Source organism: Pelodiscus sinensis, chromosome 6 (assembly GCF_049634645.1).
Source record: "Pelodiscus sinensis isolate JC-2024 chromosome 6, ASM4963464v1, whole genome shotgun sequence".
Classification (NCBI taxonomy): domain Eukaryota; kingdom Metazoa; phylum Chordata; order Testudines; family Trionychidae; genus Pelodiscus; species Pelodiscus sinensis.
Window position 1 is genome coordinate 63,632,700 of NC_134716.1, and position 25,109 is coordinate 63,657,808.

General features: G+C 41.7%; 1 protein-coding gene across 8 annotated transcripts in view; it reads right to left on the reverse strand.

The window, feature by feature from the left end:
- The window catches only part of FER (FER tyrosine kinase), a 339,100-nt gene that overhangs the window by 280,767 nt on the left and 33,224 nt on the right, over positions 1–25,109 (reverse strand). For all 8 annotated transcript variants that reach the window (XM_075932044.1, XM_075932041.1, XM_075932040.1 and 5 more), the window contains 5 exons: positions 19,428–19,601; positions 14,319–14,418; positions 5,418–5,601; positions 3,601–3,738; positions 1,870–1,989 (listed from right to left, as the gene is read on the reverse strand). In XM_075932044.1, coding sequence (XP_075788159.1) covers positions 1,870–1,989; positions 3,601–3,738; positions 5,418–5,601; positions 14,319–14,418; positions 19,428–19,601 — 716 coding nt within the window. The remainder of the gene's footprint in view (positions 1–1,869; positions 1,990–3,600; positions 3,739–5,417; positions 5,602–14,318; positions 14,419–19,427; positions 19,602–25,109) is intronic.

The window sequence follows — 25,109 nt, forward strand, 5'->3', positions numbered from 1 at the left end:
TAAGTCAGTAGTTAGCTCTCAGATTACTTGTCTGTAAAGGTGTAAAAAAGGTGAGCTCTTAAAGTGTTCATTACTAGTGTCTATCAACGCAAACTGGAGACAACCAACATGGGCTTGAGTGTCCTGGCCTAGTCTTGAGATAAGCATCTAATTACTGTTGATAACTATATATTATTAAAGTGTGATGACCACTTCCATATTTAAGGCACATTTGAAGCAACTGTATAAACACCATTCAGCCTTTGAATTTATTAAAAGAATTATGGCTAAAATTAGTATTTGATGACAACCTGCTTAAACAATAATATCAATCAAGTTTTCCACCAGGAGGAGATCACTCATAACTATAACAGCTGGATATTGATTTCCTCATATAGCCTCCTTCATCCTGAATTACTACAAATCACCACCATGTTGGAAATAATGAACTTATACTGATAAAATTATACTGCATTTCCTGAAAAAGAGACCTATTACCATCAGCATAGTGCGGGTGCACAGAGAATGTGCACAAAGAACCTTCCATTTGGACATCCTGTGCCAAAATAAATGGCACTTGCAATTCCTGGCCTCTGGAGAGCAAAAGAAATACTCCTTCATACACTGGCAAGGACGACAAAAAGAAAGGCAATGGCATAGCCTTGTTCCTTTAAACCAGGGGTGGGGAACCTTTTTTGGGCCAGGGGCCACTGACACACAGAAAAATCAGTCAAGGGCTGCACACAAAAAAACCCTCACTAACGTGGCACCCAACTGAAGAGAAAGACACTCCTCACACATTTCCCATTCTCATCAGAAAAAATCAGACATGCATCAAAAGAAAAGTAGATTACCCTAATTTAATTGTGCTATGTCCCCAAGTGTGCTTGGATTCTTGATTAACAGTCAACTAGATATAGTCCCCAGCTCAAAAAGTTTATAATCTACCCAGACCTAGGTGTGGATTTGCAGAGACTGTGGTCTGCATTTCCTATTCTCAGAAAGTCCCAATGGAGAAAGAGAGGCCTCCAGTGTGAAAGGGGCCTGGTAGTATAATCTCTCATGAAGCATGCTGGAGAGTTACAGGACAAGATAGCCACAATGAGGAGCATTAATGCTCACTAGGAATTCATTGCAAGGACTCACACAGAGGTCCAAGGACAAAGGTGGTGGCTCACAATGTTAATATTTTTTGAAGCATAGGGGCATAGAAGGAAGCCTCTGTAAAAACAGATGACCCAAGTGAGTGTCCAGGCTGGCACTGATGAATAACAGAGTGTGGGTGGGGTAACAAAAAGGAAGAGCACATCAGAGATGCAGGCAGGAGTTGAATGATGAAGGCCTTTTAGACATGGATAAGATGTTTTAACTTAATGTACTCAACTATGGGGAGGCTGATAAGGGGCATCTGTGGGATGATGCAACAAGGAGCTAGTTGTGTAGAAAAAGCTGCTTCCCAAGAACTGGATCTTGCTGCCCTGCCAATTCATAATTCCGGAGAGCCTGATTTCTAGTTGATTGGATATCTTTTTTATGTTTGATTTTTCTCTCTACATTTCATAGAATTATACAACTGGAAGGAACCTCAAGAGGTCATCATGTCCAGTCGTCTGCACTCACAGCAGGACTAAGCACCATCTAGATCTTCCCTGACAAATGTTTGTCTAACCTGCTCTTAAATATCTCCAGTGATGGAGATTTCACAACCTATCAGTGATGATGCAATCTGTTGATATTCTGAACAAAGAGAGTTCTGAATCATGCTTGTAAATGTTTCCATCACTTCATACTAAGCCAGACATTCTATACTTCATAGCAACACAGAGTGTCAAACCTGGAATCTTTCTCAACAGTCAAAAAAGATGCCACACTTTTTTGAGACATACTTACATTCCTTGCAAGCTTTCTGCTGTTAAGTTATTCCACATGATCTCATTAGCTTGAAGATTTTCATTTTCTTCCAATAAAGATGTATCAAACACTATTTCTTGTTCTACATTCTCTGGTGACCTGTTAAATATTCAAAATAACTAAGATTTGTATTACGCAGAATTCGCATACATACACTAAGTCTACTCAGACTTTAAATATTTGTTCCTTTCCAAAAAGATATCAGTAGAAAGCAAATTTTTATAATACTGAAAAAAGAGATTGGAAAATGCTCACTTCAAAATAAGAGTACAGTTTTAAAAATACATTAGAACACTACGTGGTAGACTTTGCTTTGAATTAAGGTCTCTACATAACTAATGATTTTAATGGAACTGCATCTGAGTGTAGAATATACAATAACTGATCCAAGTTACAAGTTTGGAATGAAGTAATAATATGAACATTAATCTATACATTAGTAACTAACATAAAAATAAAAATGAATGCAATTCCAAGAACTTACTGGGACTACTTGCCCGAGTAACAAATGGACAAGATCACATCCATAAAAAACAAACAAAACTTATTCCTGAGATAAACTTTGCTCGAAACATCATACACATTCCTAATGTTGCTGTATCTCACTGTTATGACACAAAATTTCTAGCCTCCAGAGTTGTGTCTGATTATATGTTTTTAACGATAATTATTAGAATTTAGTATTTTCTTTAAAAAACTTATTGCTGAGTTCAAGACTTATATTTTAACTGTATCCTAGGACAGTTTACGTACATAGAATCATGGATTCATAGAATACTAGAAACGGAAGAGACCTCGAGAGATCTTCAACCCCAGTCCCCTGCCTTCATGGAAAGACCAAGCACTGTCTAGATCATCTCTGATAACTGTTTGTCTAACATGCTCCCCAGAGATCCCCAGAGATGGAGATTCCACAACCTCCTTCGGCAATTAATTCCAGTGTTTAACCATCCTGACAATTAGGAAGTTTTTCCTAATGTCCAACCTAAACCTCCCTTGCTGCAATTCAAGCCCATTCTTTCTTGGCCTATCATCAGAAGCCAAGGAGAACAATTTCCCCCCTCCTCCTTGTAACACCTTTTTAGATACCTGAAAACTGCTATCATGTCCCCTCTCATCTTCTCTTTTCTAAACTAAACAAGCCCAAATCCTTCAGCCTTGCCTCACAGCTCATATTTTCTAGACCTTTAATCATTTTTGTTGCTCTTCTATGGACCTTCTCCAATTTCTCCACATCTTCCTTGACATGTGGTGCCCAGAACTGGCCACAATACTCCAATTGAGGCCTAATCAGCACAGTGTAGAGCAGAATAATGACTTCTCGTGTCTTGCTCAAAACACTCCTGTCACTATACCCCAGAATCATGTTTGCTTTTTTTGCGGTAGTGTCACGTATTGACTCATATTTAGCTTGTGGTCCACTATGATCCCTACATCCCCTTCTGTAGTACTCCTTCCTGGATAGTCACTTCCCATTCTGTATGTGTGAAACATATTGTTCCTTCCTAAGTGGAGTACTTTGCATGGAGATGCACAGACCAAACAATCTCACCAATAAGGATAAAGCATTACAATCAAATAGCAATTTACAAGAACCCAAGTGAAAACAAACAAAGAATATACCATTTTTTCCATTGAAGGCTAAATACAGAAATGATATCTTCTTCAGATGTAAAAATGAATAAAACAACCAGAATGGAAAGTTTATACCTGTGAGCTTCTATGAAGCTACTGTATTCTGAACTAGGGTCTATCTGTTCAACAGAAGTCTGGATCTCTTTATGGACATTCACTATCTCTTCTGTTACAAGACTGGTGATCTGACTGTATTCATCCAGGATTCCTTTTCTGGGGGAAAAAAATACCACAATTCATAGCTTCCAAGGCATGAATTATATCTTATCTAACCTCTTGCATAACATAGACCAGGGAACAACCCCAAAATAATTTGTAGAGCATATCCAATGTACAACACAGTATGTATTAATAAATGCATATTTCAAAAATTTTAACCTACAATACAACACAGAAATGCAGTTAATTTCTTAATTTTTCTAAGCCTTTAGTGAAAACCTTTATAATGTTTGGCATTCTTTAATATACTAAAGCACTTAGTTTTCTTTAAGACATTTAATCCTGAATTCAACAAAAAGGGATACAATTTTTGTTCTAATTCTTAATTCAACAATATTACTAATACTTAGAAACTCAGTATGTTCTTAAAATTCCTATTATATTCTGTTACTGCATTTTTAAGTTTTATCTCTGTAGTGACTACCATAAAATTCACAATACTAATGAGCATAGTTGTTCAAATATTGAGTGCCTTGCAGTCAGTTTTTCCTACAAATGGCTCTTCCAGTTGACTGCAGAAAGAGAAGAATCAAATTGTACATTACTGAAAAAAATAAAGTACCAAATTATGGGCCCTCCATTGAAAGTATTTTGTGAGAAGGAGGGTTCTTTGACCATATTCCCTACCACTCCCATAGTTCCTCCAAATAAACAGCCAAATTAAGAAAACACTAACAGTGGGAGCACCGTTAGTTATTTATGACATTGTATCATTACCAAGGAACAATTGCAGTAGTATGTGATATGAACCTCCACTGATGATTTTAAGATCAAAATGTAGTGCTGCAACACTGACTCATTAAGTTTAATAAAGAATGAGCTAATTTTATCTATGATAACAAAACAGTGTGTAGTTATTACACTAATCAGTGTATCCATATCAGATCTATTGCATCCAAGGAACATGGGGGCATACCAAGAAGCATAAAGGGTAGAGAAGAAACTCATCAAAATCTGGCATCCTGAAAAAGTTTCCTTCTTTAAATCAGAGAGGAAGTTTATAGGGAGCGAGACATGTCAATTTCTCACTGCTCATAGCCCATGCAGGTTGAGCAAGGTTGTCACGCAATTTCAAATGAGAGGGGCCTAACATCTGTGGTATATTCTGCCTTTCTATTCATTGCCTGTGCTGGTGTGAAGTTATCACATTGAAGAACCACTAGCATTTCACGTGATCCCAGATGAGAAGGAAATCTATGCAGCCATTTTGTAAATAGAAACAGTACACAGACACACCAAACTCTGTATTTAGCAATTGACACTGATGTCTAGGATTGACATGAAAAGGGAAAATCACAAAGAAAATTAGGGTCATCTGCAAGATTAGCAAATACAAGTTTAAATTAAATGAATCATTTCCAAGTTTTAAAAATGAAGACTGAGGATTTACTCAAAAAAATCCCAATTAATATTTTAGAAATGTATAGGGGGAATAAACTGTCTTTGACATATCCACATATTCCATTAAGCCAGAAGATAATGGTCCCATTTATATGAGTGGACTTTGTATTGAAAACTGACAGCAGAACAAACACTGACTTTTTTACCCATTCCATTTCATGGAAATTAAAAAACAGTGTTTATTATTTTCTAATAATAGTGAAATAACTACTAAATGGGCTATTAAATAAAATGGACCTATTACAAATCAGAAGCACAGGAAAAGCTCTTACAATGCATTAACCATTTCTTCTTGCATCTTCTGTAGCGAATCAAGTAATAAAGGGAGTGTAGTGTCATAGTACTGGTGCTGATGCAACTGTGCTCCCTTCAGTGCCAACACATACTGATTATGCAGCATGTGAAGTTTCATAGTTGCTTTATCATAACGATCTTTGGCTCTTTCGGTCTCCTTTCCTGAAGGAAAAGAAAATGGGAAAATGCACACAGTGATTTAACAGCACACTGGTAATTCATTGCTTGTTAATAACACCAGAAATGAAGTAGTCACAATTGCATATTAAATCCATGACAAGTTGACCACTTTTCACTTTTCTAAAGCTTTAGGCTGATAGTTTAAAAAAAAACTACACTAACACTGAGAATTTTTTTAACTCATGCATTGAACCAAATTCTGCTCTTCTTACTGATGACCAAATATGGAAAAGTTCCCAATGATTTGAGTGGACTTCTGTGTGAATAAGTTGATTAAGGAGGTTGCCATACCTATTTAAGTCAGGGATATTAAATATCCCACATCCTGAGAACTATGTTCACCTAACCTCTAGTACAGAGGGAGGTTTAGCAGTGAAAGAATTCTTCCGTCAACATAGGTATCATTACGCAGGGAGGCAGCGTTCAGTAACGAATGGAAAAATATCTTTGGTCTGAATCTGCACTATGGAATTATGCTGGCATAGCTATGGCAGGCTACCTTCACATCCATAGCATAGACATGTCCTTATGCTTCAACAAGAAAGTGACCGTATTCTAGTAGGCAAATGTTTTTAATTTTGTTCACTATTATATTCACTGTACATCTATTGTAAAAGAAGAATACCTTTCACTGAATATAGAAATCAAAATTCTTAACATTCTTTTGAGAGTTCTCACGTACAGAAGTTCCACACTACCAATATTTTGCTATATACAAACTATGCTAAAATGTATATTACATGCATGCAGCTATCGACCTAATGCACCATGATGAACAAATGCACATTGAGCATATTCATATTGATCATCATCACAACCACATTACTACAGAGACTTTTAGTATTTCAACATCCTCAGAAACACTACTACAAAGGAAAATTATTCCTTTTAATGCTAGGTCAGTTATATAAAATTGTTTTCCATAAATGATCCCTTATAACAAATCAGAACTTGTTTCAGAATAGATCACACTATTAGCATGCACCCTGAAGTTTAACTGAAGATTTTCAGCTCACTATTAATATAAAAAAACCTCAGCTACTACACTATATTTGGATTGCATATTTTTTACGCATAGAATTCAGTGAAGCAACATGCACAATTGATAAACTTATCAATTAAAATGAGGAAAACATCCAAGTTCTTTTTATCCGTGCAATTAATTTCATAAACAGATTGAATTAGCATTCTATTGCCATCACTTGGTGGCAAATCTGTTTAATGTTTACAGTAATAGACTGCATATACAATATGTTGTGCTATAAACACTATTATAAAGCTGGCAAAATTCAATTATGCATGTTTGGTATTTGCATGATAATCTGGAGTGCTTTTTAAGCTATTCTAAAGTCAATTATTCAATTTTTATTATGAACTTCTGAAGTGTTTACTACACATGGCATAAGCAGGATACTGTACAATACAGCAGTCCCCTAGTTTTGAAAAATACTTGATTTTAAAAATTGAACATTTCCAATGGTCTCAGAATCATTACAGTCCTTACACCTATATACTCTGTGGTCCTATACTTCCTATTGCTCAGTGTTCACTTTGAATGCCTTAAGGACATGGTGAGTTATTGTTCTTCATTTCTTTAACTGCTTTGCAGACCTACTCGGGTGTTGGATTTCAAGAGTTTCCCATCTTGGATGCTGAGGGTGGAATTGATGGGGACATCAGTCACAGTCCATTTCCGATTTAGTAGCTGTTGATAGCGTTCCTTCCCAACACTCTTTAATGAATTTAAAAATAACCAATGGTCTGGTAGAACTTTATAGACTACCAAGCTCCCATTTGCAGAGCAGAGGAAGTACTTACTTCCACAGTCCAAATGCTGCTTCTGACCATGACAAGGCACCACCACCATGATTTTTGCAGACAAGCATATCTACGCACAGTGCATCTGCTGGATCCACCTACCCACCCCCGCCACCCTCGGCAATTTAAAAATAGCCTGGAGGCTTCTTGCTGCCCCATGGGAACATAGCAGGGTTAGAATGGCTTCCAGCCACTCACTCTGCGGGGCTGCCAATATGGCTCTGGAGTGGCGTCTCCATGTGCTGCCCCTTGTATGTCTCTACAAAGAATGGGAGCTCCAGGGGTGGTTCCTGTGGTCAGCAACACATGAAGTCCTCACTAACTACAATCCTCACCCTCTCCACCACCACATCCACTCCCCTTCCAGCCCCCAAACTTCCTTCCAGAGCCTGCACCTCTAACCTCCTCCTACACCACCACTCCCTCCCCAAATTAGAGCCTGCAGCCAGCACCCAGACTCCATCCCAGAGCCTGCACCTCTGACCCCAGTACTCTTGCACCCAAACTCCTCCCCAGAACCCAAACCACCTGTACCCCAATCTCCTGTCTCAGCCCTGAACTTCACCCAGCACCCAAATTTCTTCTCAGGACCCACACCCCTTCCCCACCCAAACTCCATCCCAGAGCCTTAGGCTGGGGTGGGGGATTTGGGGTTGGAAAGGGTGAGGGCTCTAGGCAATCTGGACCCAGAATGGACCAGATCAGTCGCCTCTGTCTGCAGCCACTGATTGTCATCCCATACCTGCATTATCAGGGCTCGGCGAACTGCAGCGAGCCCCACTCACCAGCCGCACTGTCCGGTGATCTGCGCATGCGCAGATTGTTCTGTGTATGCGCAGATCGCCCAAACCCAGCTCTTCCGGGTTGCAATCTACTCACCATGGGCATCATGAAAACTTTATAGCTGATCCATCAGCCCTCATCTTCAAAGAAAACCTACACAACACTTCCAAAAGACAAACCTGGGAGATTCAATTAATAACTTCTCTAGACACTAAAAACAGTGGACTGGAGAGAGAAGCTGAATTTATGGCTTATTACAACCATCTACAACCCACTAACAGACTCTACCAGCTGCCTCCCCACCTATTCCTTGCCTCCCTATAACTGGATGGGTGCTAATGGGCCACTTCACTTTGAATGGTCCCTTGAAAAGTACGTTACCTTGCTAAATGATCTGTTCCACATTATATTTAGCTGTGACACTCTAAAGCAGTGGTTCCCAACCTTTTTTATACTGCGGAGGAGCAAACCCATTCACCCACTTTTGGCAGACTGATAACATTTTATTTGCATATTCATTATGGTAATTTTAAGAGGTCAAGTGTTATTTTGCATCGCATCTGTATGTACACAATACATGTCGGAATTGGTCACAGTTTGCAGATAGCTACAACACTAAAAAAAAAAATCAAGGAAAGAATTCCCCTCTGGCTGCTGGGTGGGGCAGTCCCTTCCCCAAGGGCAACTGGTGCCTGCAGATGGAGGGGCACAGGTAGAGGCACCCTATTAGCAACTGAAATTTTGTGAGGGGCATAGGAGCAAGTGCCCACCAGTGCTACCACCAGTCACCTTTGCCCTCCCCATGTCCAGCCCCATGAAGTGGAGGAGCTGCCATTTTATCTCCCGGTTCCGCCTGTACAACCCCTGACCTCTGTCTCTTCCTTCCCCAGCCACCCCCTCCACAATCCCCATTTTCCTCCCTGTGACCACCCCTCAGCACCCCTCAGAGTTTGCCTCCATTGCACCCCTGCTCCCATCCACCCCATAAGTCTCCCCTGAATTCCCCCAATCTCCCTTCAGTAGGGTTGCCAGATGGTTTCCCAAAAAAATACCGAACACACAAGCTAAAAATTTGTCCAGCAAAAAAAAAGAAAAAAAAAGAAAAAGAAAAAACCCACCACACCTATGCTTAACACTGAACGGGAACTTTATTATAAACAATCAACAGTCTATATCACATATTTTGACTACATGAACCTCCCAGCGCTGATCGCGGCACCGCTTCCAGCGTTGATCGCAGCCCCGCTTCTCCAGCCACTTCCTCCATCCCTGACAGGCTTCCGCAAGCAACCAGCTGAGCTGAGGGCTCCCAGCGCTCAACATGGCCCCACCTCCCTAGCCACTTCCCCCGCCAGGCTTCCATCCGGCGCCCAGCTGGAAAAGCAGAAAATACCGGACACTGTACATGTCAGGTACTTTCTGACTTTTTTTTACTGGACAGAGAGCACAAAAAATGGACTGTCTGGTTGAATACCAGACACCTGGCAACTTTACCCTTCAGCTCCTGCATCCTTCTCCTGCCCCCGTCTCACACATCCCTGTTCCCCCTCACCCTCCTTACCTGACCCTGACCAGCTCCCTCCCAGGACTGGCTCCCCTCCCTACACATGCTGGGAACTGGTTGAAGCTTCTCTGGGCCCCAGACAGGGGTTGCACCCAGCTCCACTGGGAGCAACCCAGGGCCAAACGCTTGCAGCCCAGTGGCACTGGGGCCCTGCTCCTGGGGGAGCGAGAAACGGGTGGTCTCTGTTATCTGCCCCACAAGCACTGCTCTCCCTGGAGCAGGGCCTAGGCCAGGCACGGACTAGCCAGGCTGGAGGCATTCCCCTGCAAGAGGCTTCTGGGGAGCAGTGGGACTGGCCCTGCGAGAGATTGCTCCCTCCCAGCTGCAGCCCAGGCTGCGCAGGCGCATCAGCAAATGCTTCCTGTAGCCAGGACCGACCCAGGGATCATTTCCCCTAGCTCTTACTGGATCCCAGCAAGCAACCCACTGCGCTGCAGACTCTGCTCCTAAGGGTGCTCCCACCCCTGAGCTCAGGCAATGTGCTGCAGCCCAGCAGCCAGCGGTTTGCAGCCCGACACTGGTCTGCAGATCAGCATTGGGAACCACTGCTCTAAAGTTTACCAGGGCTAATGAAGAATTCTGTGTAAGCAGGAAAGCTAGTCTCTCTCCAACTGAAATGATTTCAATAAAAAAATTACTTCACACACTTCGTCTCTCTAAAATACTGGTGAGTCCTCCTTTTTATAGCATAATATTTATAAATCACTGCCTTCCCCCCCCCCCCCCCATTATCTGTCGTGAAAAATTTAAATACATGTATCAAGGGAAGAGTAACTTAAATTTCTTACAAGTACTGCCCTATCACAATTCGGCCCCCCTTTGGGGGAGCGCGGGGAGGAGTGGCATACAGTACCTGTATGAAATCTAAGTGTGAGTGTGCAGGAGTTAGGGCCGGGGTCAGAGATGCAGGAGTCAAGGCTGGGGTGTATGAGGAAGCAGCTCAGTGCAGAGGACTGGGTGAGTGCAGGAAGGGGGGCAAGGAAAACATTTCAATCAGCTGGGCAGCACTGCAGTCACATTTACTATGGTAATTGAGTGGGTTTTTTCCCCTTTTTTCTGACTAGGGCGTGAGGAAAAGTTAACAGGCTGAGAGAGCCTTCCTCTCCTGCCCTCCCCTGGGTGGCTGGTGGTGAAAGTAGCCTGTGAACTTTGCCTTGCTCCCTAGTCAACAAAAAGGAAAAAAATGTCAGAAACCATGATAAGTGCATCTGCAGCAGTCTCTCTCCCACCCTGTTCCCTGAAGTAGTGGGGGGGAGGGGAGAGGAGAGGCTCCAGGTTTGGGCAGTCCCCTCCCAGCCAGTTCCTCTAACCTGCCAGGCTGCCTGCTTCTAGCACCGCAGCCTGCAGGAAGCCCAAGCAGCTGGCTGGAGCACCCCAACCCTCTCCCTGCAGCTAACTGCCCCAACCGGCCAGGTTCCTTGACGGAGCACCGCACCAGGGTGCACGGGATTACTTTCACCTCTTCACGTATTAGGGATATAAGCGACTTGTCTACTATCCGATAAACAAATGCTTATCAGATATTAAACCAGCGACTCAACTAGTCGCTTGCCCCCCTCTTGCTGCTTGTATGACAAAGAGGCAGCAAGGGAGGGGGCTAGGATCTGGTGGAGGGGAAGCCAGCTTAAAAGCCAGTTTTTCCTCAGCACCGTCTCCATGGGAAGAAGAGACAGGGACGCAGCAGGGAACTGGCAGCGCTTCCACCTTTGAAATGTGGCAACAGCAGGCTCTTGCTATGTTTCAAAAGCAGCTCTGCAGGCCCCTGCTGGCCCCACGCTCCCTGCTTTTAAAATATACAGAGTCCCAAGAGGGCTATTGTTCATTTCAAAAGCAAAGCATCTCTAGGATCGTGTGGCCAGTGGAGACCATCTCCCACCACCTTGGTTTTGAAATGTACAAGAGCCCCCCTGGTTCTTGTACATTTCAAAAGCAGAGAGCATGGGGCCAGCAGGTGAGTGTTTGAGGCCCTGCTGGCCCCAAACTCAACTTTGCATTTGAAATGTACAAGAGCCAGAGGTCTGATCTCCCCTGTTCCAGCAAACTCCTTTCTTTGGACCACTCAGGGTGCCAGACTAGTGAGATCCAACCTATAGTGGTTTACAGGATATAATTTCAGAAAGTCTTCTTGAAGTTCCCCACATAACTGGGATTCTACTAAACTTTTATGCACATTTCCAACAGAGTCATTATGCAAATCCTTGTGAAATGTCTCAGATCTCCAAGATGACAGATTCACCCAAACACATTTCAATTGTGTACACACACTTTTCAGGTTGTTTGAATGCAAAACCTTTACTATCTTAACAGACCTAGAACAGTTAACTTTATAAAAACATGTCAGGAAGTGAACTCTGTGGAAGTTACTGATCAACCACCATCACCAACATTCTGTAGTTAAACATAATATAAAAAGATGCAAAAGTTCTGCAGTTAAATTGATATCAGTTTCATTAGACCAACACAACACCCAACAGCAAGTAAAGGACAAACAGGGAGTGAGTTTATTGCCTCTTTACCTATAAATCTCTCACACAAGGTATCATAAAACAAGTCAACCCTTAAACGAGTGTTTAATCGCTTCCCACAGACATTTTTAAATTGTTCCTGCCAAGCAAACATGATTAAAAGTCTTCCTCAAGTTGTATGTAAGAATATTTACCATATCTTCATGACTGCAATGGACAGTAGTGTTACTAAAACAAAAGGGATTGAAATGCCTCATATTTCTGAGATTCTGAAAGTACAGAATCTCAGTGGCTGCACCTTGTGCACATGTATTTATAATAAGCAATACCCTGCTACACTAAAAAGGCACAGAAATACTAATGAAAATATTTATATATGTATTGTATTTGTCTAATTTTTGTTGCTTCACCCTAAGAACAAAGGGTTGTATGATTAAAGCGTTATGTAGTTGAAGCACTTCCTACTGCCACTGGATTTCCATACCACAGCTCATTACCATGTAGCTGGATCTGAATACTTAAATAGCTTTCATTTTTCATGAACCAGCAAGCTACTGGCAGCCAGCCCTCCACCGATCCCCTGGAGTTGTCTGCCAGCTCCCAGGAGAAGGCAGGCACCTTCCTAGTCCAGGGCAGAGATCATGGATCTTATTCAGGCTTGGGGGGATGCCCCTAACGTCCATGATCTCTGCACTAAATGGAGGAATGCGGCCGTCTATGGCAGGATAGCTGCCAGCCTGGCCACCAAAGGCCACATGCGAACCCAGGAGCAGGTTCACATGAAAATCAAGTTGGTCCGGCGAGACCCCCAACCCTGAGCTTCCCCTCCCCCTTCTTCCCCTTGCTTCCCCCTTCCAGCTCCCATCTCCCACCCTCTCTCCTCCCCTCTCCTGCCTCCTTTCCCCAGTCTCACCAGAGTTTCATTCTCCCCCCCCCTCCCAGTTTTGTTAAATAAAGACAGTTTGTGTTTATGAAAAAACATGTATTTTATTTTACATCAGGAAGGGAGGTTGGTAGGGGGGGTAAGTGGAAGGACATGAGGGAGGAATGAGACATAAGGCCCCAGTGGGGCAGACCAGGGAGGCTCTTAGTGCTCTTCAAGGTGGAAGCTCTCCTGCAGGGCCTCCTGGATACTGACAGCCCCTCAATGGGCGTCCCAGATGGCAGTCTGAAGTAAGTGCAGCCAGGCTCGCAGCAACGTGTCCAAGAGAAGCACCAGAGTGCCCAGGAGCAGCTCCGGCTCCATGTTTCAAAGTGATGTGGTGTACTGAGTGAAAGCACGCAGACAGAGAATTTTTTTTCTGTCCCTCATCAAGGTAGGCAAGCAATCAGGGAAAACTGAGAACCGGATGCACGCGGGGGTGTGTGTCCCTTAAAGCACAGGCCTCAGATAGCCTCAGGAAGCAACCACACAAAGTAAATCCTGACCTGATGCCATGCCAGACCTGGTTCCGGCCAGCCTTAAGTGCAATTCAGAGTCCATTCAGCATGGATGCGCTATTTCAAAATAGCAAAATGCATTATTTTAAAATAGCTTATTTACTATTAAGAATTAACTATTTCAAAATAGCTTATTTCAAAATAATGCTGTAGTGTAGACATACCCAAAAGCTTTCTGGAAATCTAAGTACACTAGCCACTGGTTCCCCCTTGCCCACAAGCTTGTTGACACCCTCAGAGAACTCTAGTACATTAGTAAGGCATGATTTCCCTTTATAGATGCCCTGTTGACTTTTTCACAACAAATTATGTTCATCCACGTGTCTGACAATTCCCATCTTTACATAGTACCAATGAAAGAAAGAAAAAACTTGAAAGATGAAAAAGAAAGAAAGATGAAAAGTTTAAAAGAAAGGTCCATCACATGTTCCGTGAATTCTTTGGAAAACCGTACTATCAAGGAATTGGACTAATTACTGCAATTAATCTTTCAGCTTTCTGATATTTCATCAACTGAGCTGTTCAAAACAGAAATGTCACCTTGTTATAACTATTTTCTTAAAAAGGCAGTAATTAAAAGACAATAATAAAAAGCCAAAATGATCACTATTTATTAGTAATAAACATACCTTTAGCCACAGCTTCTTTATACTTCTCTTTGGCAGAGTTAACTTCTTTTATTAATTGCCTGTAACTAGATTTTAATTTTTCCAGTTCTGTCTTTGTGACCTATGAAAGAATCAGAAATAAGAAAGTTATTAAAACACTTCAAGAGTTAAATATTTCTTAACATTAGGAAAAGAATTATAGGATTTATTTTCTGATATATTAAGAATGTATTGTTGTTTTTCAGGGATATACTTAAATATATTGCCATACCCTCTAATTAAAAGAAAAAAGACTTAACAGTGTGGTGTGTAAGAGGGACCTGCTGTAATGTTTGTGGTGAAGCACATCAGGACATCTGACTTATTATTACTAATATTGTGATAGTGCGCCAAAAGCCCACAATCAAATCTCACTAGGAAAAAAAAACAGGATTTTAATTAGCTATTTACTCTCATCTGGTTTACTATCAGCCATTTACTCTCATCTGATTGCTCATTACACTAAACAAATTTATTTCAAAAGCTAAAATAGAAAAATGGCAAAAGAAATTCTAGATTTTAAAAATTTCTCAAAAGCCATGATAGGTGCCTTTAGTAGAAGAGTTCACCTCTCATGTACTAAAAGCTACATGAAGAAGAGCAACTGGCTTGTACAAAGAGATTGGAAATGTGGGTCAGGACCACCTTATTTCCATAGATAACTGGACCAGCTCCATGAATCTGAACATTTTTGTGCAAAGGAGCTATAAGAATAACACTGCCTTCTACAGTTCAAACCTTAAACACAATGTAGAGGAAAATAAGTGAGCAATAAATACAAAACACCACTGAAGCACATGACAGACGACTTTCCTTTGATAACTCAGTGGACAGACTCTGGTGTCAAAAGCAAAACCTGAGAAGAAAGGCAAGAGGTTCTTTGATCACTACATCTCAAACATTCATCAGGGACTCGGAGAAAACATTTCTGCTCAGTCAACTTAAGAGACCATTAAGCTTTTCAGCAATTTTTTTTCTCTATTACGAGGAATGTGAAGAGTGGCATGGTTGGGACTCATGAGTCTCTTTTGCTAGGTCACGTAAGCCTCACCTACTCAATTTGTTTGTTTTTAAAAAGCTAGCAATTGGTTACCTGTCAGAACTTGGCAAAAAGTAACCAAGGCACTTCTTTCAATTCTTAGTTCTAGTCTAGTCCAGATACGAGGAAGTTGGAAGTCAGAGGTAGACCATTTCTTGAGTTATCCTGCTCCCCACAAGCATGCATGCATGAGCACACTCAACCATTGGGCAGGAAAGGACTTTTTGACAGATTATACTAGTTTCCCAATGAAGAAGCAGAAATACTGTTAGTGCTGTGAAGCAATTGGTTTCTGCCAAAGAATATGCCAGGCAATGGCTAAAAGAATGAATCAAACAGACTCCATTTTGAAGTTTTGAAAGAATGGTAAATCAATGAGCCCAAAGTAAATAAATTGAGTTGGACTCTTAAATGCTGAGGGAACTGATGGTACTCATCCCATGATTAGGTGGAGCTGAGCACAATTAGGAACCGGTCCTTTTGCAGACGAGTAGAAAACAAACAGGAAATGAGATAGTTGTAGGAAACCTTTAGATTTAACAAAAGGAAATAGATTTGACTCATCTATCTAAAAAATGCTCATCAGAGATGAAAACAAAGCCAAGAACTCCATATCTAGATAAAATTAAGAGAACTAAAATAGTCAAAATTATCTTTGGTTTCCTCTTCATGATGCCTTAGTCCATACCACATAGGTATACATTTTAATACAGACTAGCCAATCACATACCAACTTTCTTGTGTGGACCCAGGATGTCAACATATAGTCAACTATACAATTAAATCCATAAACCTAGGATTATTGGTTATCTAGTCTACCAACATGCATTATCCCACCCCCCTGCAGATTCTGTATCATAAGCCAGTTCCCCCTAACACTAGCTCCATGGTGCTGCTTGGGGACAGGAGAGGCTACTACAGCAAACCTGTGCCTGCTGCAGGAAGAGGCTGCTTTGTGGCAGCAGCTCCTGTCCATGTGGGATCCAAGTTCCTCATGCAAGCCATAGAGCAGCCCCTGTCTGTGGGGAGCTCAGATCCCCCACGGACAGGGACTGCTGCCACCCCACACTGCTGCCTCTGTATCATAGGCAGAAGCGTGGGGTTAGCAGGGGGCTCCCCGGGAGTGGGGCTGCAAGCGCACTGGCTGCCAGCCCCAGCAACTATCAAATAGTCATGTAACCACTAAGATATCATGCAGTTATACGACTAGTCAATTACCAGATATCTAACATCCCTATTGTGGGCCCTACTGATATGTACTAACATTCCCTAGTACATGTTAATGTAGTCCTGTTTCAAACAAAAGTGCATTGATGAATGTCAGTTAGTATACTAACAGGCTGCTATGCATTCAAATTTACACCCGTGTGGATTAAGGCATTGTGAAAACAATCTCTAAAGTGTCTTCCTACATATCACTGGATGCCATGGGTGGCAGGGGAAGGCAAGCTCCAGCCCTGCCCCTTCAGTACCTTCCCCTCTACCCAGCAGGGAGACAAGCTCCACCCAACTCCAGTCCAATCCTTCCTGGCCACCTGGAGGACTAGGGCTGCCACGCCATGCTGGAGCCCCAGTCTTCCCGGGATGCTGGGCTTTCACACTGCATCAGGGTCTCAGCCTTTCATGGAGGCCACGGAGCCAGGGCCCGGCCTTCCCTGGTGACTGGGGAGTGAAGGCACTTTTGGCAATGCCTTCCCTTGCCTACCTTATCCACCACCCATGCAGGATGCTAATATCTGATCTTTTTGTCTTAGAAACAATTTAAATCTCTCTTTTTCTCCAGTTTGTACAAAAAAGAAGAATATCTAAAATCTGCAGTGGGATTTGAATAAATCTAAAAGTAAAGTTTTTACTATTAGCGTGTGTGGAAAGCATGATTTTTGTTTGTTCTCAAATAAATCCTTCATGGGTTCATCAAAGAATTCCTAAGAAAAAGATTCTCTGGAATTCGAAAGGCCCATGCTTTTATTTTGCTCTAATTATTACTCGAGGGTAGGAATGTTAAAAAGCTGTTAATTGGGTAATAATTAAAAATCTTAGTGGTTACATGGTTACATTCTGCAGGCTCTGCAGTATAAAACCAACTTTATTCTGCAGAGCCTACACTCCCGGGTGGCAGCCAGCTCTCCATGAGCTGGTATGTGCTGGAAGTCAGTTCTTTAGCCAGCTCTGGGTGTGAACCAGCTGGCTCACTCCCAGGGAGCCAGCTGCCACACTGTACTGGCAGAAGCTATAGTGCCTGCTAGCTCTCAGCCCCACTCCCTGGGAGCGGGGCCAGGAGCTGGCATGCAACTATTATGGCAACCAATAAGATAATGCCTATCAGTTAACAGTTTAAACAGTTACACTGTTGCATCTCTACTCTACGGCAGCATCTCCCATGGACTCCAATCACCACAGCTGATAATCTTGCTGAATACTGCTCGTATCCTTGGGAGGCTATGGGTATTCTGATATTCTATCTAACAAGGCAAAAATTCTGCTTTGTACTATGGAAGAGATCTTATGTGGACAAGGAAGCACTTACAGTAAGTGCTCCAAAAGTACAAAAGCATTGGACAAATAAAACTGTAAGAATACACATCTCATCAGAAATCCATCCATATACATGTCTTTAAGTCCTCTGGCATGGTTAGAAAAAACTCAACACCGAGAAGACCAGCATAGTCTGCTGGACAGAGCAAAAAATACCTCTGTGGCCATGCTCCCAACCCCTCATCTGCTTGTGCTAAAAAGTGGGCCTCACAGTGCATGATGAGCATTGTCAGTACATTTACTACAAAAACATAAGTAAAAATAATTATATATAATATGCTGCTAGTGTTGGTTGATCAGCAGAACATTTTGTCAAATATGTTATCACATGAAAATTATCTTTTTTCCCCCATGTATCAGAACATGGTATACACAAAATCAACAGTTCTATTCAGTGTTTTTCCATATCACCACCTCAATTTTAACCTTTCTCTAAATGGTTTTCTACCCACTGTAGGTTTTTTCTCTCCTTTTTTCCTTTCCCCTTTTCCCTTCACTCAGGGTACAGCTAGACTAAGGAGAATTTTTGTATCCCAAAAAAACTCCGCCGGATACAGGGAACGCGTTTACTCTTCCACTTTTTTTTTTGCGGAAGAGCAAATGCACTCTTTCAGAGGCCCCTGTAGTCTAGGCGTACCCTCAGTCACTCACCCCCTCCATATTTTGTACTTTTCCTTCCTAACTGATTCTATTACCTCTCTAACCATCCCACAATATCTGATACACAAAAGCACATTCATAGGCTCCCGTACACGACATGGAAGTTCTACCAGACATCCAACAGTTTGACTTCTCAGCCTATTAACCACAAACTAGTAAGGAGAAAATCAAGGTGACATGTCAACCTCCCACTGGCTGCTAGGAAAGTGGAGAGTGCCGGGATTCATAATAAGAAGCTGCACTAAATTTCAGCAGTAGTATTTGAGACAATGAAGTTAATTCAAGGAGTGATTATTGCTCACTAAAAACTTCTTGCAATACTTGTTTGGAGGCGTCATGATTCATATCAGCCTCTGGTATTGGATACATTCAAACTCCTCCCCAAAACCAACGGTGGCTACTGAAGGGGGAATTCTTTTTAAAAAGAAGCTTATGTTCCTCAACAACTGACAACACTCACCAAGAAAAGCTTTTACTTGCCTTAGATTAGTGGATTTTCAAGCCCTGACCCCAGGAATGCCTAGAGGAGACAGGAGAAGGGATTCACACAGAGTCACGCTCTAGTGAAAGGAGAAAATTTCCAGAGCGGTTAGCCTAACTAAATTCACTTTCAGGAGTTTCCCACCTCTGTCATTTCAGCTAATAACTGGTAAAAAACATGGCGGAACAGGCTTAAACAAGTAGCAAATGTAATCCAATTATAATACATTAGTATTAGTACTGAAAAATAAAGCAGAATGGTGACACCTGCATTATTCACATGAATATTCTCACATGTAATAATTTTGGAAAATGATGAAGCTTTAGTAACTTAGTAAACTTCACAACAATAAATAAAGCATGGTTAAATAAGGTACCTTGAACATCTCTGCCTCAATTTGCTGATGAACACCTATGTAACTCTTTTTTACTTGTTGTTTGTCTTTGATCATCATTGTAAGTCTATGTAGTGGTCCAGAATTAAGGTCTTCTGCATGTGTTTTCATTATCCTGCTAAGCTGTTCTGTCTGCTGTACCATAAGCAGCCAAGACTAGAAGAAAGGAAAAGGAGAAAATAACATATCTGCTACTTCATGATCAAAAAGGACTGTTGGAAAAAACACATCATTATTTAGCGACATTAGAAAGATAATATTTTTGTACATTTGCCTGAATACACTCTGATCCTTTAAATATATTATATGGGTACGTCTATACTAGCCCCCTAGATCGATCTAGGGAGGTTAATGAGGGCGACCGGAATTGCAAATCAAACCTCACTGCAGGAGGAATACCCGCTAATTTGATTTAGGGGCTTTAAATAGGAATCCCGTTTAACTGCCGCGCATAGACGCAGGCAGTTACTTCGGGCTAGTCAATTTCTAAAATGGCAACTGGCCAGGAACATGCAAATCAAGGTGGGTTATTTAAATCCCGGGCTTGATTTGCAATTCAAGTCGCCCTCATTAGCCTCCCTAGATCCATCTTGTGGGCTAGTTTAGACGTACCCTTATAGTATAACCATGTCTTTAACCCATATGTGCAAGGGATCAAAGGTGTATTAGTGATGTATTGTAGTCACATTTTTGCATCACATCCAAGTCTATGTCTCTATTGAAATCCACTAACCCCCACTTGAGCTATCACTCAAATTCCGTTTTGTTTTTTGTTTGGTGTTTGTTTTTTGACAGACATACTCCCAATGTCCTCTCTTCTTCCCTTTCCTGTATGTGGTTTCTACTGCCCTGGCAGATTTTTCTTTGTATTGAAATCCATTACGTGGCTGATGCTCTCGGAGATATACCTATCTCATAGATAATATTATAATAATATGGAGATATACCTATCTCATAGAACTAGAAGGGACCTTGAGAGATCATCGAGTCCAGTCCCCTGCCCTCACAGCAGGACCAAGTACCATCCCTGACAGATTTGCCCCAGATCCCTAAATAGCCTCCTCAAAGATTGGACTCTCAACCCTGTGTTTAGCAGGCCAATGCTCAAACCACTGAGCTAGAGCAGAATGAGGTCCTTCTTTATGTAGGGCCAGAACCTCAAGTGGAATAAACAGACATCGCTTCATTAACTTCACTGGAACTATACCAATGTAAGCTGTTGATGTGAACCTCCGACTATTTAGTATCCCATGAAACCTTGCCCACTTCTGCTACAGAGAACAGAAAGGGGCTCACTAGGCATTCAACTTTATGATACTGTGATTTTACTTCAGCACTGCTTTCAATTACCATATCCAAGTTGAAATTACAGAATTCAGACATATACAATATATAATTCTGTGTCAATACTCCGATTAATGTTTTTGTTCAATATATAGGTAACAATGCATTTTAATTACCACAATTGACTGGGTTCTCCTTTTAATATCTCATCTAAAAAAAGGCATTCTATTAGTACATGCACCCTTAGCACCAGACCAGACCCAGAGTTCAATAAAAAGCTAAATGGAAGACCTGCTCAACCTATCAAACTACTCACAGCATTTCTTATAGTACATGAGTGTTCTCTAGAATTCTCATATCAAGGTACAGAAACAGTCCTATTACACTCTGTTTAAACAATGGTATCCAAAAGTTAAAAAAAAGGAACTGACTACTCACAACCAGATAAGAAAGTATAACTTTTCCTATCAAAGAGAAAGAAGAACATACTATTCTCAATTTTGTCTAAAAACCTGTTTTAAGGCATTGCTACCACAGAATAGCTGCTGCACTTTACACCCTCAAATATTCCAGAGTTTCAAGTATGGCCATCACTCTAGCAAAAATCTGCACAGTATTTGGGATTCTATGGTATGAACAAAACACACTTAATTGGTGGGAAACATGGAGTTCTACTTTGAAGTACAACATGTAGAAAACATGATGAAAATAATTGACTACAAGGTTTTCACTGAAAATCATTCTCTTAGTTAGCCAAAACAGAGCTAATAAGAAACAGAAAAGGCAACAGCTGTAACAAACTGACATTTATAGTATCTTGAAGTAGAAGAAACCTTCAAAATATCAGTAACAAAATATCAGTTCAAAGTGAATGGAAAAAAGAATGGGAATACTAATGTAAAGATATTTCATTTTTTCATCTATTTCAGGGGGAAAATATAGCTTATAGATGATATGGCCAGAAGAGAACATTTTGATTCTTTTGTCTGGCATCCTGTGTAACACAGGCAATAAGACTTGCCTAAACTAACTCCTGTTTGCACAAGAATGTATCTTTTAAAAAAAATCCTGTAATGAGAAACCCAACACAACCCTTGCTAATTAACTTCACTGTTAAAAATGTGTGCCCTATTTCTAATCTAAACATGTCTGACTTCACCCTGCAGCCATTTGCGTACCTTTGTCTGCTAGATTCAAGGGCCCTGTAGTATCAAACTTCTGTTCCACAAGTAGCTAATTATAAACTAATCAAGCCACCTCTTAAGTCTTTATTAAACTAAACAAAGCTCCTTGAGTTTTTAACTATAAAAAATGGTTACCTACCTGTCATAACTCTAGTTTGTTGAGATGTGCTGCTCATGTCCATTCCATGTTAAGTATATATGCAGCCATGTGCCCGGTTGCCAGCAATATTTCCCTTAATGGTATCTGTAGTGTTGGCTCTGGCTTCCCCTGGAGTCCCACACTAATGCACCAATGCTGTGCCTTCACAGTTCCTTCCAGCATCAACTCCAACAACAGAGGAGGAGGGCAGGTCATGGAAGGGACATGAGCAACACATCTCAGAGAACAACAGTTATGAAAGGCAAGTAACCTTTTGTATTTCTTCGAGTACTTGCTCACATGGATACCATATTAGGTGGCGCACAGACTCAAAGGTAGACTCACAGTTCATGGCTGAGCTGCTTGCAATACTGCTCTGCCAAAGCTGGAGACATCCCAGACCTGCTGGGTGATGGCATTATGTGACAAGAACGTATGAACTGGAGAGCAGATAGTGGCTATAAAGGTATCATGGATGGGTACCTAAGCAAGGAAGACCTCTAAAAACTTGCACTGGTAGAAAGAGCAGTCAGGATAGCAGCTCCCATTTGTTCATACCAGAACTTTATGCAGGCGGATATCCAAGAGAAGATTCTCTGAGGGGTAACTGGCAGAACTTTCATACTGTCTGCCACCACAGGAAAGGTTTTGTCCTCTCAGTGTAGAAGATAGAGGCCCACCTAACATGCTTGTTCATCATGCGAGACTTCAGAAAGAAATACAGTAAGAAAATACTCTGATTACTGTGGAACTGTGAAACCACCTTAGGTAAGAAAGCTAGGGGGAAGGCACAGCTGAACCTTTCCCTTGCCCTTGTAATACACCAGAGGTGGGCAAGATATGGCCCTCGGGCCAGATCCAGTCCACTAAGCTTTTTGGCCTGGAGGGTGGGGGAAGCAACAGGGTGGGCCATGGACTGGATGAATCAAGACCCGGGGTCGGACACTGCATGAAGTCATTTGCTGTTCAAAGCGGCTTGTGGCTCCCTCTAGGTGTCGTGCATACCTGACAGGGCAGTGGCAGAGAGAGACTGCCATGTAACCATGTAGCTAAAATGTAGCTTTATGCAAAGTAATGTACCTCAGGGTACTTTGCCAGATACCCTTTCTGAAAGCAGAAAGGACCTTTACCTTACCATTGGTAAAGGTGCACCAGCCAGAATTTTGTGTTTAAAGCTAATTCAAAGGCAGGGATAAAATCTTACCATTTTAAATTTTAAAATTAGTATTGTAAAATAAGTAAAAGAGTAGAATAAATGGGGGTTTTAAATTGTAATTAGATGTCCTTGTTCAAATGTGCATATTGCTTCTCTATAACAAAGAAATCAACCTTGTTACGTGTAAAAAAGTAAAAAAAATGTATAAAAAGTGCAAAGGCCACTGAACCAAATGTTCTAAAAAAAGCCAAAAAAGACATACAAATGCTAAAAATTGCTGTATATCCCAAGCATAATGTAAGCAGTGGGCAAATCAACAGTTCTAAAAAAAAACAAGCAATATCATTTAAAACACAATATTTGTAATTAAAACCAGCTTAGCATAGCAAAACAAAAACCAAAAAAACCCAACTGAAGTTAACAAACATCCATCAAAAACAGTTTAACAGTGCGAAGTTTCCTCCCACCAGGGATTCATGTTGCCTAGAGGGAAACTGCCCCTTCCACCGGATGCCCCAACCCTTCCATCTGATGCCCCACCTTTTCTGGGAGGAGGGCAGAGCCATGCCATGATCACTACCAAAATCTGTTAAGTGATCCCCCTGAAAAAATTATTGCCCACCCTTGTAATATACTGCACAATGGGATTCAGACATAAAAGTTCTAATTTTGTAGACATTCCAGGCTGATGTGACTGCCAACAGGAAAAAGACCTTCCATGAAGAGATAGCAGAGAACAAGAAAGAAGAAGCTTGTTGGGGGAGCATGTGAGCCTTAACACCACATTTAGGTCTCAAGGAAGGACAAACCAAATCTTTTAAGAACCTCATCTTCATGTCATGAGTAGGGCCCTATGAAGTTCACAGCCATGCAAAACCCATCACCGACAGTGAAATCTGATATCCTTCTGTGAAATCTGGCCTTTTGTGTGCTTTTACTCTATACGATACAGATTTCATCGAAGAGACAAAAGTTTCTCAAATTGGAGGCCCTGACTCAAAAGACAGTTGCAGAGGGAATCACAAGATTATTTTAGTAAGATCACAGTACTGCCACATTTACTTCTACACTGCTGCCTTCAGAGCTGGGCAACTGGACGAGTGTTGGTTGTAATATTGGCTGGGTACTCAGCTCTGAAGACAGCGCCTCAGCAGCAGCAGCAGCAGCAGCACAGAAGTAAGGGTGATAACACCATACCCATTTTGCCCTTACTTCCGTACTGTTACTTTCAGAGCAGGGTGGCCAGAGAGCGGTGGCTGCTGACTAAATGCCCACATCTGCAATCAGCAGCACAGAAGGCTGGAAATACCATACCAGGCCATCCTTCCTTCTGTGCAACTGCTGGCAGTAGCTCTGCCTTCAGAACTGAGTTCCTGGTCAACAACCAGCTGCCCTGCTCTGAAGACAATGCTGCTGCCAGCAGCTGCACAGCTATAAGCATTGAGTACCACAACCTCTCTACAATAACCTCGCAACCCCCACACAACTATTTTTGGGTAAGGGCCCCTACAATTACAACACTGTGAAATTTCAGAGTTAAATATCTGAAATAATGAAATTTATCATATTTAAAATCTTATGACTATGAAATTGACTAAAATAGACCATTAATTTGGCAGGACCCCATTCGTGAGACAAGATTGATCTACACTAAACTGGAGGGCGAGATGGCTACCAGGTGAACCTTGACTGAATAAGGACTAGGCCCTGGTGCTAGAAATGGAGCAAGTAGTTTGATATGGTGCAAAAAGTCCAATATGGAATGAAGTGAGGAGAGAGAGACACAGAGAGAGAGAGATCCCTGCCTGTGGCCCAAGAGGTAGAACACTTTCAGTTCATCAGGTGAGTTGCCCTGGTGGAGGGCATACTGCTACCCAACAGGACATGTTCAACTTGCTCCT